The sequence below is a fragment of the Acanthochromis polyacanthus genome, chromosome 5 (assembly GCF_021347895.1).
Source record: "Acanthochromis polyacanthus isolate Apoly-LR-REF ecotype Palm Island chromosome 5, KAUST_Apoly_ChrSc, whole genome shotgun sequence".
NCBI classification, from domain to species: Eukaryota; Metazoa; Chordata; class Actinopteri; family Pomacentridae; genus Acanthochromis; species Acanthochromis polyacanthus.
Window position 1 is genome coordinate 24569663 of NC_067117.1, and position 17019 is coordinate 24586681.

The 17019-nt window shown below is 40.1% G+C and overlaps 1 protein-coding gene across 1 annotated transcript in view; it reads right to left on the reverse strand.

Annotated features, from left to right (window-relative positions):
- itpr1b (inositol 1,4,5-trisphosphate receptor, type 1b) overlaps nt 1–17019 on the reverse strand; it is an 88253-nt gene that overhangs the window by 15102 nt on the left and 56132 nt on the right. Inside the window, 9 exon segments of the mRNA XM_051947784.1 lie at nt 5006–5128; nt 9149–9341; nt 9838–9945; nt 10438–10572; nt 10645–10740; nt 11350–11460; nt 12494–12694; nt 13462–13724; nt 14333–14516. Of these exon segments, the coding sequence (XP_051803744.1) occupies nt 5006–5128; nt 9149–9341; nt 9838–9945; nt 10438–10572; nt 10645–10740; nt 11350–11460; nt 12494–12694; nt 13462–13724; nt 14333–14516 (1414 nt within the window).

Below are 17019 nucleotides of genomic sequence, written 5' to 3' on the forward strand. Positions count from 1 at the left end.
ATTTGTGAATATGATTGACTGGATCCAGATATCCCATCTTATCTTCATCCTTTATCTGTCTGTGTGTGTGTGTGTTTTTTTTTTACAAAACAGTTACGTACTCCACATCAATCATTGTAGGTCAGCAAAGCATTATCGTGAGCTCACCAGGCACAAGTTCAGTGCCAAGTCCTGACGAGCAGAGAAGCTGCATAACTTTGTTAATGCTAATGTAACGCAAAAATGCATTTATCAAGTTGAACGGGAGGACAGTTCGGCTCTCTTTTGTCTGAGTCACCAAGAAGACCACTGTCGATGTCTCCCTCCACTCTCCTCCATTCTGAGGCTTCCTTCTGCTTGACTCTCTATGTACAGATCACATGACAGGTACTTGTTACATAACGGCCTGTTGGCTAAAAATACACTCGGCTCGGGCCAAATTCATCAGGGATGGTCCTAGGTACTGCATCGTAACAGGTCGCCTGGGGCCTCGGATTTGGCAGCAAACCCAGACACAATAGCTCGGACGTCACACACCTACTGTCTAAGGCCATTCATCTCTCGCATTTGCTTACTCTGCAGCTATAAGAAGATAAAGAGATTGGCCTTTAAACTATCGACACTACACTTCACATACGGGCGACTGAGCTGAAGCTTCAGTGTCTACTTTGACTTGCATGGTCATATTTGAGCAGTGCCTCTGACAGCCTGGAAGCTCTGGCACTACAACTGGTCCACACAAACAACCCCATGTCCGGAACCACAGCACAAACCTGCACAAGATGTACAGCCTGGAGTTGTTTATTTCTAAGACTCTCACACTGCTACTGGAAAAAGTTTCCAACCGCAGTTTCACTTCAAACAAACCCCCTACAGGAAACCATCCATTGACAGAAATGTGAACAAGGTGTGAACTGATGTTTAGGGGGATTTTATGACTTTTATGTTGTCTATAAAATCTGCAAGTGAGGCTCACTGTGCCTCCATGTCACACTTGCAGTGAATGCCAGTCACGTCCTTGGAGTAGTTTGGTTATTTGAGAGTTGCAAGCAGTTGGCTTCAATATTACTAAGACACACATGAGCTCATATGAATACAAAACAGTTTGTGCACTTGCCTGTATGCAGCTGAACAGATTTATCTTTACATTTGATAACTGGCTCCACTCTAAAACAAAACCACTTAGCCTATCCTGCAGTGACTGGTGTGTCCAGGATGGACCTTCTAAGCCCTAGGAAGACCTTTAACACTGAAAACCCCATGGAGTTTCTAAAGCTATGCTAACAATCTCTTGGTTTTTTTTTTGTCTCTTTTATACCAATCCGAGGAAGTTCAAACAAAAGGGACCTCGCCGTTTGACCCCAGACAGAACAATTGAAAGTTTATGCGACTCACAATGTGTGTCTTCTCTTTGCACTAGAACAATGGAGGCCTTAATGGCTGCGGCTTTTCACATCCCTACAAATAGTGCCCTCAAGGAGAACTGAGAAAATAGGCGAGGAATACGGGACGGCAAAACAAAAAAAAAGAAAACTGAAACTGCACTTCAAAACCTGCTCAGATCTGTCACTTGTTCAGCTGATTTAGGTGAATTGTCTGTTATGTAGAAACTGGTATCACTTAGACATCTCTATTTGAATGAATAGGCTATCTCGAAGGTAATCTTGTGGCTTAGTGTTGCACAAATTTTGCCAACCAGAATCTGTAAATTAAGTCGACATGACAGAACCTGGCTAAAAAAAGCGTTCATATGATTGGTAACAAGGTCAAATACATAGATCCCATCAAAAAGATGAATTATTTGCTTTTTCCTCTTTCTCATTCATGGAAAAAAGGAAATTATAGATGAAGAATTCTTAGGTTTGCTTCTACGTTCTTTACACATACACAGTAAACTATACTTGGTAAAATATTGACATCAGATATGATTAACTCAATTACTAAAAATGTTATTTGTTCAAAATGGTATGATAAAAATCCAAAAATGAAAGCTGATCACATATCATAGTTAAACCAATTAATCCAGTATAGATTAGATTTTCTGTAGAGTTCTTAGGATTTTCAGATCGAGTATGTAGCTTCATGCCACATTCAAGCGAGACTGATTCTTGTGCTTTACAACTTATGGATGTTCACTAAAGTGGTAAGATGTACTGGACCCATGTGAGTGTTAAAAACACTGTGTACTGAAAGTGACATGCAGCATCGGAATAAAATGTAAATATGAGTAATTTTTTCAAAATTCAATTGCAAGTTAAGATGCCTAAGTTCTTTCAGCGATAGCAAACACAGCAGTAGGACTGAGAGGAGGATGGGACACAAGAAATACTGCAGTTAAGCAATGAATAATACTGCATGTAGTTAGTATTGAAATGAGCGGGAGTTCCTCAAATCAGGATAACCTGAATCGTAATATGTCTTGTCATTGTTTCAAAACATTAAGAAAGTTTAGATTTGAAACTGTGGAGTAATCTGCAGAAGCTCGGACAAAAAAATATTAAGGGATGCAATGTCTTGAAGAATTACACGGGAGCAAAGGGAAGTAAAGTAAGAGGTCTGACATCTGAATTCTTGCTGCATGTGCATTTGCCTCTTATCAGTTAGGTATCATTTTTAATGGTGTCTTGAGCACAGTCTGTGCTGTAGCATGGTATTGTGTTCCCTGCAAGACATGATGACCTTATGGGGTGATGACAGTAGTTACAGTAGTTACAGTCTGCTTGCACACAAACCCACACAGACCCACATCTAATTACAAGAAGTGACTACTCATTTAACATCAACAGTGTGAAAATGAGACCAGGAATTTGATAACATGTGAAGTCATGGTCGTTCCACGCTCAGTAAAGGTACTGCATCAACAAAGAGGTTAGGACCTAGTTAATGACAAATCTGTCTTGGTCTTTAGGGACAACAACGTAGTTCAAGGTCCAAATCTTCATCTAGGATTACATTCTCATCACACCTCCATTTGTGGTGAAACTTTCTTTGGTTAACGGAGGTGTGAGGCTACACCCAAACCACAGACAAATCCTAGAGAAGCTTTACACTAAAAATGCAGCTTAATGAATGTGACCTGATCACAATCACCAACTGCTTTAAATAAATATAAAAAGATTTTTCAAAAAAATTGCAACTGTTAGGGAAGATGACAGAAGTGTAACTGTGAGCCCCTAACCTCAAACAGAGATCAGGTGTCAGCACCAGTAACTGCAAAGATCAGTTCTTTTTACACTAAGATTGCTTTAAATTTGTATTCTTCAGCTCCAACAGACACAAACTTTTGGAACATCACTTGAGTTTGTAATCTGTAGAAGTGCAGGCCAGTTTTAATTTTACTATTACATTTTCAGGCAGGGGCAGAAGAGAAATAAGGCCTGTTAGAGATGAGTCAGACCAGTGATCACCACATAATGCATGCCAGCAAGATTTCTGGTCGACATAATCCAAATTTCTTCCTATGTCAAGCATATGTATGCAACAACAAAATGATGAGCTCTGGGAGGCTGCAGTCTACAGTGACTACACGGCCTCAGGGCATGATGAGAAATACCTGGTCCTCATCTGATCTAACAGCCGATTGGTTCAGATGATGGCTCGACAATATGAGTTTTTTCCACATTTACTTGTCTGATTTTAAATGTTTATTCTATGCATGGCATGAAGTTGTTGGTGATGTTTATTAGTCAGAGCACCTTCAGGTTACACATCATAAACTGAATACAATATGCAGTTCTTTTCTATTGCATATCAACACTGGGCTGATTTATTTCTAGAAGCATTTAGCAACATCATCTCCATCTTCACTGTCGACTTTCAACTCCACCCCTACTGCTGCCACCTTTTCTCGCCCATTTTTCTGGTGAGGCACAATTCATATCAAACGAGCCTCTATGCTGTAATAAGACTGCTCATTTACAGTAAACTGGTAAATACTGCGGAAAATGGGCGTGGTTGCTAATTTACTGTCTTCAAAAACTTACAAAAACTGGCTGACACAATATAATTTCCTCTGTAAATATCAGCAGGAAGCTTTCCGTGTCTTTTAGATGAATCTGAACTCCTGAAAGAGGGTACTTTGCTTTAACTCCTCATTCACCCTGGGGAAGAGAACTTCCAATGATCCAAACAGAGCTGACTGATGTTTCTTTTTACCTGGCAGCAGGAAGCTGCACCTGGTAGGTGTAAATGTGTTAAGGTGTCACAAACAACCCCTCAGACCCCAAAACTATGAGCTTAACAAGCCATAAACCAACATGTTTTCATGTTCACCACTGCCATTTAAGTTTCTGGTAATGCACAATACACACTATAGGCGTCCTGCCCCACCCCTGACCTCAGCAGTTAATGTTTGTGCCACTAACTCCCATTTCCTGTGTTGTAATAGTCACACTCAGTGTGTTAACCACAGCACACATATACACACATGTAGATCATAATCAGGGCTCTGTCGAACAATCTGTTGTTCTCCAAGTGTTAAACGGTAAAAGGAAAGGGAAGGGGTCGGTCCAATACCTGCACTTGCGGACTTGAGCACTTAAGCATGAACTCATGAGTATATAGGCAGTGCAGAAAAGAGTTCCACATCAGACAAACCCACAGTTCATTCAATCCCAACTTGGTGCACTCTTCTCCTAATACTGCTTAAAAGGGGCATTTAGAGCTATATGTATGTTACAGTTCACCTCAGACAGCTCTGCTGCGCCGGTTTCAGGATCTGTGAAATTTGAATAATATTTTCCATTCTTAACTGTTTTATCAGGCAGACACTATTCCAAAGTTAAATACAGAAACTGTTCTTCTTGATACCTAAATTTATTGTCTGTATTAAATGCATTTCTCTTGAATATGTCTTTCTGATTACATCCATTACTTATCACTCCAAGTATGCCCCAGAGAGCATTTTTTTTAACCACCACACACTTGTGATCTTAATAGGAACTTGGGCACTGTGGCAGTTACCACCCCAACAGTGAGTATTAGGATGAAACCAGAGTTTAAAGGATGAAGACCGGATGTGACTGACCTCCACGGACACCTTCCAGAGGGTAGAAGAAGGCCACGAGCAGGTTCATGAGCACAGCAAGGTTGAAGGAGATGCTGCTCCAGAAAGACATATTCCTGGAGCACCAGTACAGGATGGGCTGAGCTGGTGGACAGGGTAAGGAATCAAATCAACACAGGTCATTGTACTGCAGAGAGGAATTACAGCAAAATCCAAACATAATGCAGACATCTCTACAACTGTGCTACACACCAAATGCAGTTTAGCTAATGAAGCACGTCAGTACACAGCAAAATGACTAATCAGTGTTTCACACCAAGGACTATCTCAATGCACAGAACTTGTGCCATTGTTTCATGTTGAAGAAATATTCATCAAAGCTGCAACAACTATAGTAAAGATATACTTTATATAAAAGATACTGAACTCTACTGCCTGACAAAAACATCAATGTTGCTTAAAAAAAAACAAATTACATTCAGGGACAGCAATTTTTGACATCCATTGTCAACAGTTTGGAAATTCTCATTTTCTGCAAAAATTGAGCATTGCAGCTATAAAACTGTGCCCTGAACAATGCCAGCTTTAAAACACAGTCTCACGTGCTAAGGTTCTTTGCAGCAATAGATCATTTTAACATGTTTTTTCGTCAACAGATGTTAATATGAAATTTCCATCAATCAGTATTAGATTATTTTGGAACGTTTACAAATGTAGTAAACTTGGAATGAAACACATTAATCAAGCACATAAGAGTGGTTGTATTGCAAATATGAGTATCAAAAACTGTAAATAAAGGAATCTACACTACTAGTCAAAAAATGTGGACACACCTTCTCATTCAATGTTCTTTTTTATTTAATTATTTTGTAAATCACAGATTAATACTGAAGACATCAAAAGTATAAAAGAATACATATGGAATTATGTTATAAACAAAAAAGTGTTGATCTTCAGTATTAATCTAAAATGTATAAAATAATACAAATAAATTAAAAGCATTGAAAGAGAAGGCGTGTCCAAACTTTTGACTGGTAGTGTATGTGGGGGGAGTAAATAAGGAAAAGCTTAAATCCATTCAATTAGGCTGTAGCTATTGTCCTACATGTTTTACACACACAAAATGACTTTCTACTTCTAAAAGAGAGAATAACACATAACTTTGCATTCATATATCGCTCATGTACACACAGACACATTCATAAACTCAAATACGCCTACATAAACGTTGGTCAGGAGATCAGTGTCCATGACCAAAGCTATTTTGAGCCCAGTTGTTCATTAGAAAAGAACTGTGGGTGGGGATTTTTGGCAACAGAAGTCACTAAATTCACGGCAAGTGGTTAGCACCTGCGTAACAACATGGTCTCCATCTGTGCCAGTTCATTTACATAGGCAGTTCTCTTCACTTGTTGTGACGTTATAGACAAACCATACTCTTTCAGGCCTGGCCATGGGACAGGCCAGAACATGCTCCTCAACCAGAGGAGGAGAGAAATAAACAAAGCAAAAGCTGACATTAGTCAGAAGGTCAACAGAGAACTGCCCTCACCTCAAAGGGTGTTCTGGATGGGACAATTATGGTATTTAACATTAATGAAAAAGAAAAATACTATGAAGAGGACAAGACCGCTCATTACAACATATTCCAGCTTCTTGTGACTCAGCATCCTGTTCCTGATCTCGTCTATGCCGACGTGTTCTTTATAGTGCCTAAAAAAAGAATGAACCCACCTTGGAAGTTTTCCCCTTTAATTGCTTAAACACTGAATCACAGTGAATGTAATTTGTCTATCTGACAAGAATCTACAAAAAAGACTAACATGTCAAAGTGAAAACAGACTTCTACAAAGGAATTTTCATCAGCATTGAGCCTGTGTGAATAGTTCTAGTTCTATCAGCCTTGCACATCTGGACGCTGCAATTTTACCCCTTTCATCTTTGCAAAACTGTCAGGTTGCAAGAGGATCGCGCATTAACAATCCTTTTCAAGTCCAACCACAAATGCTCAGTTGAACTGAGATCTGGCCTCTGACATGGCCACTCCAGAACAATCACTTTGTACTTTATAAACCATTTCTGTGGAGCTGTGGTTTTATGCTTCGGGTCACTGTCTTGCTGAAAAAAAAGTGCCAAGTTGCAGTTCTCTGCAGACATATCATGACACCAGGTTGCTTCATGGTAGAGATGGTGTGTTTGTGATGATGTGCAGTGTTTGGTTCCCGCCAAACACAGCGTCTAATCTGATTGCCTAAAAGCTCAATTTTGGTCAAAGAAGAGTCTTCAAGTTTCCACATGCTGTCTGGTGAACTCTGGTGGACTTTTTTCAACATTGGCTTTCTCTTTGCCACTTTCCTAGAAAGCTTTGACTGATGAAGAACCCAGGAAGGAGTTATTGTATGCAATATCTCTTCAATCAGAACTGCTGAAGCCTTTAATCCCTTCAGAGGAATCATAGGTGTCTTGGTGGGTTCTGTCACTGGTCACTCTTTTACATAGTCTCTCACATTCTGAGACAGGGGGTGAATATGCAATCACTTTTTTTCACTTGTTTACATTTTCACTTTTTAAGAATTAAAATAATAATTATTCTCAAAATCCATTTTCACTTGGACATGAAAGAGTGCATTTGTGTAAATTATTGACAAACAGTAAAATAAAAAGAAGAAAACTTCCAAGGAGAGGGAATGTTTTTTATAGACTCTGTGCCCTGCTTTGGCTGGAGGGTTCTGGCTACTATGAGGTTGTGCCATGTCACAAGTAAAGAATCTCTGAGCAAGACCTCAAACTGGAAGGTAGATGAAGCAGGTGAACCCATTAATCCCATTAAGATGGAGAATCCTGCTAACTCGGTAGAGTTAAATCTAGCCAAATCCAGCTGTAATGTTTGCAGTACAACAAAGACACAGCAACTTGGCACTGTAATCTCATTACAATATATTGTATATGGAGGAAAACAATGAAAGAACCACATGTACATTCCAAAGTGAATTCCCATTTCTGTGAATGGGCTTGACACTTTCTCAAAAACGTTCATTATGTCTTCTTGTTAGTACACTGGTTATGTCTATGTCATAACCAGGGCTTGACACTTGTTTATCATCCACCGCGTCACATTGACAGAGCCAGCATCACTCTCTCATGGGTGAAAATCATCATTTTAAAACTTTACAACATATTTTTTTAATCCCATCTCAACCTTAAATAAATTACAAATACAATTTATTATTATTATCACTTAATTACTATACTGTAATGAGAATATAAACAACTTATCAAGATTTACAAGCTCTTTCCAATTTCATCTCTCCAGGGTTCAGTGGTAAGGGACCAGAGTGCAGCTTCTCTTAAAACATGAAGCCTGAAACATTTTTAAGTTGACATATGACAGTGAGTTAGTGGACTTTGCTTTTATACTACCAACAAAGTTGTGTAATAATTTCACCACTTTTCTGAGAAAAAAAACATTCTCATTGTTAATAAAACACATGTAGTATGTATTTGTGAAGCATGTCTATTGCACAACCAGTTATGCTTACAAGCTGTTGATTTTGAAATAAATGCCCTTAAGTTTTGTGGTTGACGCAACTTAAACTTGAAGCTCCAGGTTTGACCTGTCAGAGTACCTGATCTATCTGTGTGTGGTGTTTCTGTTCCATTCATGCCAACATCTGTTTGGCTGTGGCTGCTCTTGTTGCTGAGTTTTCAGTTTGTTATATTTAATTACAGCCAGCTGTCCATATTACTTTCAGTGTTGACATGTTTAATCCCACAGAAATAGCTTCAATGCACAGTGATTTAAATTTGCCGTCTGAAAGTTATTAAAAAAAATTCTTGAAATGTCAGAGACAGACTTGCCTTGGAGGCTGAGGTGTTGAGATGTAGGTTTTGATCACATTAGAGGTATGGAGGAACACGGGAAGGTGTAAGGAAATCTTAACTAAATACTGAGTTGGAAAAATGCCAGAATAAGACTCAGGGAAATTCTGCTCCTGCCAACATGTAAAATTCACCCAATGTTGAGGGAGTGAATATGGGAGAAAGAGGTTTGGGGCCTGGAGGGATGCAATAGGAAAGAATGTAAACCAGTCACTAGGAGATAAAGAGTTGAGGAGAAAAACGCACAGGGAACGGTGTTTGTGTTACCAGTGGCCTCTTGAGTACCTCGCAGCTTCTTCTGCCAATTCATTTCATTGAAGAGGTCCTCAGAGCGCAGGAAGAAGTCATTGATTTTGCTGCCTTGCTCATCTCGCTCTGTAGTGTAGTAGACACGCAGCTTCGACTCTTGGGTGAGGAACTCGCAGATGTTGGGCACAGGAAAGACTATCTGCTCCATAGTGCGGTCCAGCCGTACAATCTGGACACGACAACAGCAGCAGCAACCAATCACAAACTCTGTCACTGTCGTAGGCAAAGAATCCACCACTCACCCAAAAAGCACAGTGTTTATAGGTTGTTCCACCGATTCAAATGGCCTGATAGTTATATAAATTTTACTTTGCTGCAGAAATACAAGGAAATAAAATGATTTGTGTGTTTGCTTGTTTGTTCTTTTGTTTTGTTTTCATAACTTAGGTAATAAACTGAACCAACAACTTGAGCGTGGAACACTGCCAGCAGTCAGCATTCCTTCTGCTCACGGAGCGGAAACAAGAAAACGAGCCAACATACCAACGGTGCTCGTCATTCTGTCACGGGACACAATGGAGCTCAAAACACACAATCACAATAGTCTCAAACTAACACAGACATCTTGCATTAGACGTCAAAACAATGGACAGCATCAAAAATGAAAATACTAAAATTACACTGGCATCTGCAAAATAGTACAGTTAGGCTGAGACACGACTGACCTCAATCTGAGCCGTGTGTTTGGCATAGAACTCCAGGGCCTCGTCCCCCTCTCCATACGTGCCCCCTGGTTTCAACATAGCCTGCAGTTCCTTGTTGTGACGGGCTAACTGAAACAGATCAATGACAGATAATTACCACTGTTTGTACTATTACCAGGAAGGTTTGCCAATAAAGTGTAAATGCACCGATTTAGCATGTGCTCCACTTCTCTACCAAAATTACGGCCATTAGCAAGGTACAGTACATACTTTTTTTTTTTCCTTTCTGTGAAAGTAACATATTCCATCTATTCAACCACAAAGCTGCAGGGTGGAGACTGACAGTGGTTGTTGCATAACTATAATTATTGTTGTTAAATTGATGGTATGAACAGACTCTCTGCTATCGAGCAGTGCACAGCCTGAGGGCTTCTCAAGAGGACATGAGTGTAAATGACACTTATCACGTTATTAGTAGCGACAAGAAATGACAAAGACACACAGTAACTATAAGGTCGCTGATATTTCATATTTTATTTTGTGGCCATGCATGTGCCACAGCATTTGCTCACGGGTCTGTCTCTCTGTCCACACTGATTTTCTAGAAATTTAGTAGCTTACTTGATGTGCCAAGATGTAGATATTATGACCAACGTTGCGTGGAGATGCAGAATGTTCTTCCTCTCCATCCTCACCCTCCTGTGGCTCCTCCACCTCTATCTCACCCTGCATGTAGGCCTTTTTTATCACTTCCACCTGCAGTAACACAGACCGTCATAACAACATCCTCTTAACACCATGTGATGATTTTTATGGTGCCATACACACCAGCTCTTTAGGCCTCATATTATACAGTATCCTCTCAGCATTCTCACTGTCATGGCGACTCTCCATAATTGCAAGAAGAAGTTTGGAGGCATTATTCTGTGAAAAAAAAGAGAAAATAACATTAAGTAATCAAGTTAATTTAGTCGACCTGATATTCAGCATTCCAGACTGTACACAAGCAGTAAATCAAGACAACTGAGGCGGAAATCCAGCTGTAAAAATACTTACATTGCCAGGCGTCACTGTTATGTAATTTTGTGATGAAGCACTTTATGAGGAAGTGTGGTAACAGCATAATAACTAGTTTTGGTCCCGTCAACATTGCTTTCAAGATTGTTTTGAGATTTTTCTGCAATGACTTGATAATCTCTTGTGAATGGAGTGCCTCAACTTCAGTCAATGATCAGAGTCAACATGCTAGTGGCTGCATTACATTATGATTTTTACAGCTACTGTCACTGATGTATTTGGTACAGGAACTTTGCAGTAAAATTATTAAATTCTTCCTGTATAAATTACAATACCATGTCTAAATTTTTTAACCTTAATATTTTCAAGAAATCCAAATAAGTGGTTGTGTTTCTGACAGTACTGTCATGTGATGTTGTGGTGTATACATGCGACATCTGTATGAGGACCATTAAATCATCCAGCTTGAAATGTTTTCTCTCTTCAGAACCACTAAATAAACCAGTGAAGACTCACTTTGAGCTCCAACACCAGATCCATCCTCTTCTTGCCAAGAGGGTTGATGTCATTGAGGATGAGAGCGATGATGATGTCAATACCATTACATTCATGAGTGGCAATGCAGTTCTGAGAAACAAAGTAAAATAAATGGCAATATTATAGGTTAGAAAAGAAAAGTTATTTTAGGAACGAGGCAGAGCACTGATAGTCAAATATTACAAAAAAGGTACAACTTCTCACATTGACATCACCTCTAAACACAGCAGACCAGTATTTTCAGCTATGATCAGATAAGAAACAATCTGGTCAAGCTCTTCCCCATCACCACGGCGTTTACTGAAATAAAGTTAATAAGTCACAACACAGCTGCTAGCACCACTCAGATGTTTTTTAGGTCTGAAATGCTCCAAGACTATCTTCAGTGGCAAGATGAGTAAGGGGTTCTTCAATAGAGAGTGTCGTGTTCGCAGAATCATTAATTCAAAATCATGGAGTCAGAGACTGCATGAAAAAACAGAAGAACTGCAGTAAGTTCTCCAAGATGCTTGAAACAAGCTACCTATAAAGCACCTTCAAAACTAAGTGCAACTACCAAGCTGGTGCTATTGAAAAGGAAAAGTGCATTAACACCAAACATGCACTTGCTTTATTTTTTTTTCTGTTGACTGCATGCTGTATGAAGTTAATGGTCTGGAATGCCAAGATAGAATTTAACAAACAGAACCTATAACACACAAACAACAAGTCTTCCAGCACTTGCCCCTTTCCTTTCCCTCTCAGTAGATATGAACAAAGCTGTGTTTAGTCTGGCAATCCCCCTTCTAGCAATGTTCGAAGGAATTGAAATCGGTTCAGACAGTGAGTGCATTTAGCCAGTTGCTTGTTTAGTCATGCCAGTTTCACACTCGGCAGAAAATGACCCCACAGCAGCAGGAACAGAGGACGCCACAATCATGTGAGAAGAGCAAGCAATGCTAATCTATGCTAACTAACAAACGCAGGCACATTGCCCAGAGAAGGCTAGTGTTTGATTGTTGAAGGAAGATGAGAAACTAGACAGGTTTAGGCTAATTAGAATACTTCCTACAGAAAACCAACTGTATGATGACAGAAATGAAACATCATTCCAACTTTTGTCTCAGTGTGTGCATGTTATCACCTGATTCTCATGACATGGACCTTGGCAGTACTCAGTGAGGCTCTCCACAGTCTGGTTGATGAGTCCTACGTTCTTCTCATTGATGTAGAGTCCCAGTAATCCCAGTCCTCCGGTGGTGCTGCCACAGATACAGTCCAGGAACTGAAGAGTCTCACACACTAGATTATAGTTGTTCTTGTTATTCTGGTTGCGCAGAAAGTTCTGGAGGACAGGGAGAAAAAACAAAAATTCAACATGTCTCTTTATTTAGACTCATGAAATTACCATGAATGTGTCACCAAGAGAGTACCTTGTTTTAAACTATCAATTAGAAACTGTTAGATGAGACCTTGAGCAAAAGTCTTATGGAGTTAACACAAGCTGTTTTATCACCAAATGTCTCTGAGGAGACATTTGGTGGCAGAAACAATCTATAGGCTTCAACTAAAGTCATCCAAAATATTTTCTTTTTCTGAAGTAAAAATAACTGCAGATGGCAGTGAAACAATCACTGCAGCGATGTTGTAAGAAACAGGAACATCTCAATGAATTGATCGCCCGTGTAAGCATGTTTAGCAGCAAGTCACTATCTTGCACCCACATAGGGTGAGGATGGGTAAGATCCACTGATTTAGCACGTAGCCAAGTATCATTTAATGAAAGCTTGCCCTACTTTGAGGTGTAAACAGAATCAGTGCGAGAAGGAAGTCATCTGTCTGGGTTGCTGGAGCTTGCCATGACTAAACACTAACACACTCCTCATAGTGAAACCAGACCAAGACACACAAGATATGGAAACAGCTGCATCAGGAAGTTCTGCAACTGGTGCCTATTTTCAACATGGTTTCGTTTCTGTATAACTGAGCGTGGTGATTGAAATTCAGAACACAGGTCAGGAAACGTTAGCATGACATGGGCTGATGACAGGGCGGGACAATTCAGGCAAAACAAAAGCCCCACAGTCACAACAAGCTAGTTTAATGGCCGACCTGCAGATCTCTGTTGTGGTTCTCACAGAGCAGCTGCATGAGGCGTAGGATGGGCTGCATGATGGTGATAATAACGCTCATCTCGCCTTCTTCCTGGCTCTTATCTGCAGTCGGGACGGGAGTACCGTCAGCAGCCGCCTGGTGCTCTTCAGCTTCAGCCTCACGACGGTAGGTTGTGTAGGCCTTCTTGGTGACGGCAGAAGCCTCGACCAGCTGCTCCTTCACCTCCTCAGTCACTGTCGCCACCACTGGCACATCTTTCACTAACCACAGGTATAGAGGAGTGAGTCAAACACAGACCATTGGTGACAAAACAAATGTAACAGAGAATGTTAGTTTGAGAAACATCATGCACAGACTTTGTCCAAGGAAATATTATTCATTATCATTAATATTTATGTGTATAGAGACTTGTTCTACATGTGATTCAGTTTTGAACCTAAATATGAAAAATTAGATTGTATGACTAAATACTGCATTAAATAATAAATTAATGCCTACAAACAGTACAAAAATAAAAAAGAAAATAAGTGACATGGCAATTTGTGTTTCAATACATAATTTTTTGCAGTTGCTATGTATTTTGCACCTCCTCTGACACTATTTTTTGCTTTTTGTTATTGCTTATTTACAATAACATTACTAATATTGTAAAAAAAAAATAATACTAATAATAATGACAACTATGACAATAAAAACATCTTACATTTGAAGGCTGGATATTGAGACAGACTGAATATCATGTGCGCAGAAAGTTTACTTCTTGTTTGAATGTGTCACATGTGATTCTTGTGAGTAAGAGGTGCAGGATTTTTCCCTTCAGCTTGTTGTGCTCATGTTGTGTTGGTGACCTTAACTCCTGACCCCTAACCTTTCTTGCGCGCTGGCGTGTCTTTGTCAGGTGGTTCTTCATCCTTCTTCTTGCTGCCCAGGTCACTAGTATTGACTGTCACAGTGGCTTTGATCTCCTGCTGGGCCAACTTCATGCGCTCATAAAACACCTTGAAGAATTTCTCTGACTTGTTGTCCCCCGTTAACCGATGATAGAACGACCGCTGGGGAAAATCAATGAATGGCTAAGTGTCAGAAGGTCAAGATGGACGAGGTTACACATCACTTTGTGTTCTCTTCATGTGTTACAAACTAATGGTTAACCTCAATGCTGATTTAAGATGACTGCGCTTCAACTTAGCATCATAGTTTAAAACAAAATCTTAGTAGCATTGTTTCTTTTAAAAAAATCTACATACTCAAGGTGAAACTACATTTGTAATTTCTTGCAGCCACCTCTTACTACTGTCTCTTGTCGAGTTTCTGTGCGGTGTTGCGAGCCAAAGGTTTGGTTAGAAGCAGTTACATAAGCCTCCTCTCCCACAGTGGCAGGAAAGCACGCTCTAAGGTTTTCCCATGCTCACCTGATTTTACACTGTCTGCTCTTGGGCCCCTGAACACAAACAGATTCTGACCTCCTGTGGACTACGCTGGCTCTTAACACTTACAGACACACAGGCAAGAGCAAAAACAAAGACAAAATCTGGGACTATCATGCAGCCACATTCAAAAGCATGCATACACAAAGACACAGCCACATAATCAGTCTCCCAATCTGCTGAGGCCACATTTCGTTCATGTAAATCTATTTCAGAAGTGAGCACGCATATGTGTTACACATGCAAGCAAACACACACAGCTGTAGAAACTTGTTACCAGCCACGATAGTGAAGCTGGATTGTTTTCACCTTGTGACTGTCTGTCCATACACATGTCATCATTGTAAAACGTGGTCCTGGACACACCTTTTATAGCAGCAACTAACACAAAGTTAGTTTTGAGTGCTGTGGCAGGTGTTTAAGTCCGTCTGTGAACAGATTTTGTCAGTGTGAAACAACTATGCAAGACGCAGTCACGGAACTTTACAGGTGTGTAGTTCAGATAAAAAAAAAGGCTGAGCTCAAAGAAAGGTGTGGTCCAAGGGCTCACTGGGTATTCATCGGTCAGAATGTCAACATGCTGATGGGTGTCACAGCTGGTGTGATCCCATTGCTAGTTCATACAGTTAGGCTCACTGGTGCGGCAATAAAAACTACATTTCTGGGATGACAAATCTTTGCTTTTATGAGCTTTTCAGCTATGCAACAAAGAAGTTTGTTCCAGTATTTGTAAGCAGTTTATGAAGTCAGGGTGAGGGAGGAAATGCTCTGCCTGTAACCTAACTACACAAAGGGCAATCTTGTTTGAAAGCAGTCCATGCATGGGGCTGTTGTTTTTCTGCAACAGGCTCATATGTTCTGTCCCATTTTCCTCTCAACAATTCCTCCTTACATAAGACCTGTAATCAGCTGAGTGGTTACAGTGAGGGCACACAGCGCCTCGGCTCTAACACTGTTACATCAGCCCACAGAGGGTGAGCAGTGGAGGGAGAGAGAGAGGGAGTGGGAGAGGGAGAGAGGAAAACCCTGCCCTAGTTTTCACTGCCAGAACGGCACGAAGTGAGCGTGTGGTGTGAGAGAGAGGAGGACGGGTTCGAAAGTAGGAGGAGAGGTGGGGGATTCAATGCAAACAGGAGTTATCGCATACAGAGATTCTAGGGCAGTTTTGGAAGCCTGTTACATAAGACTCTTTCCAGGTTTCACTTAACTCAGTTACGTTTCTCAGAGGGGAAAGAAACATGTAAACGGTGAATCAACATACAAGTGCAGTGCATGGCGCTGAAGTAACAGATCTGTGCAGAAAATCTTAGAAAATATGATACAGTGAAGCCTATTGAATGAAAATCTCTGCAGAATCACCTGACTGAAGTCCTGAGGGAAGCAGAGCACTTAATATATTAAGTTGTTTTCCTTCTCCTTTATGCAACAGTTTTTTTCCTGCTTGTTTTTCAAGATGTTAACATCATGCTGTCTACAAGACTGGGTAATTCATTGATAGTGATCTGATTAACAGTCAGACTTATGCAAGCAGGCATACTTCTTCAGCCAGAAATAACAGCACCAGGACAGCAGCTTTACAAGATTAATATATTAAAACAGACCTCATGACCGCGGACATGAAATTCAGTTTCTTCACCAATGTGAAGGGGATAATATTGTCAACACTTTTCAGTCATATACGACAAAGGCAAAAAGAGCAACAGGCAACAACTGCTTGCTTAAAGTACTTACTGAGAGTGGTTCATTACAGGTTTAAATCACAGGTGTCCCAGTTTTAACTGAATATTTACCCTTTTACAAGTTTGACCGTTTTGCTGTTTGAGCAAGGCATTGAGAAAAAAAAATAGAATCCACATCAGCATCAGTATAAAATAACAAACTACAGTCATCTCTATTGCTGATATGAAAATACAATATTAGGTCTACTCATAGAACATGAGAATATAACTTTTTGGTAAGTCACTCAATGAGTTAATCTAATTTCCTTCACCATTTTTGGATCTCAAGCCTGAATTGAATTTATTATTAATGACATTAATAATCATGCAACAACAGTACATGACAAAGTCTGAGATATAACTTGATAGTCGGAGTGTTGAATGTGGGAGAAAAGGGGAGGATCCTTATC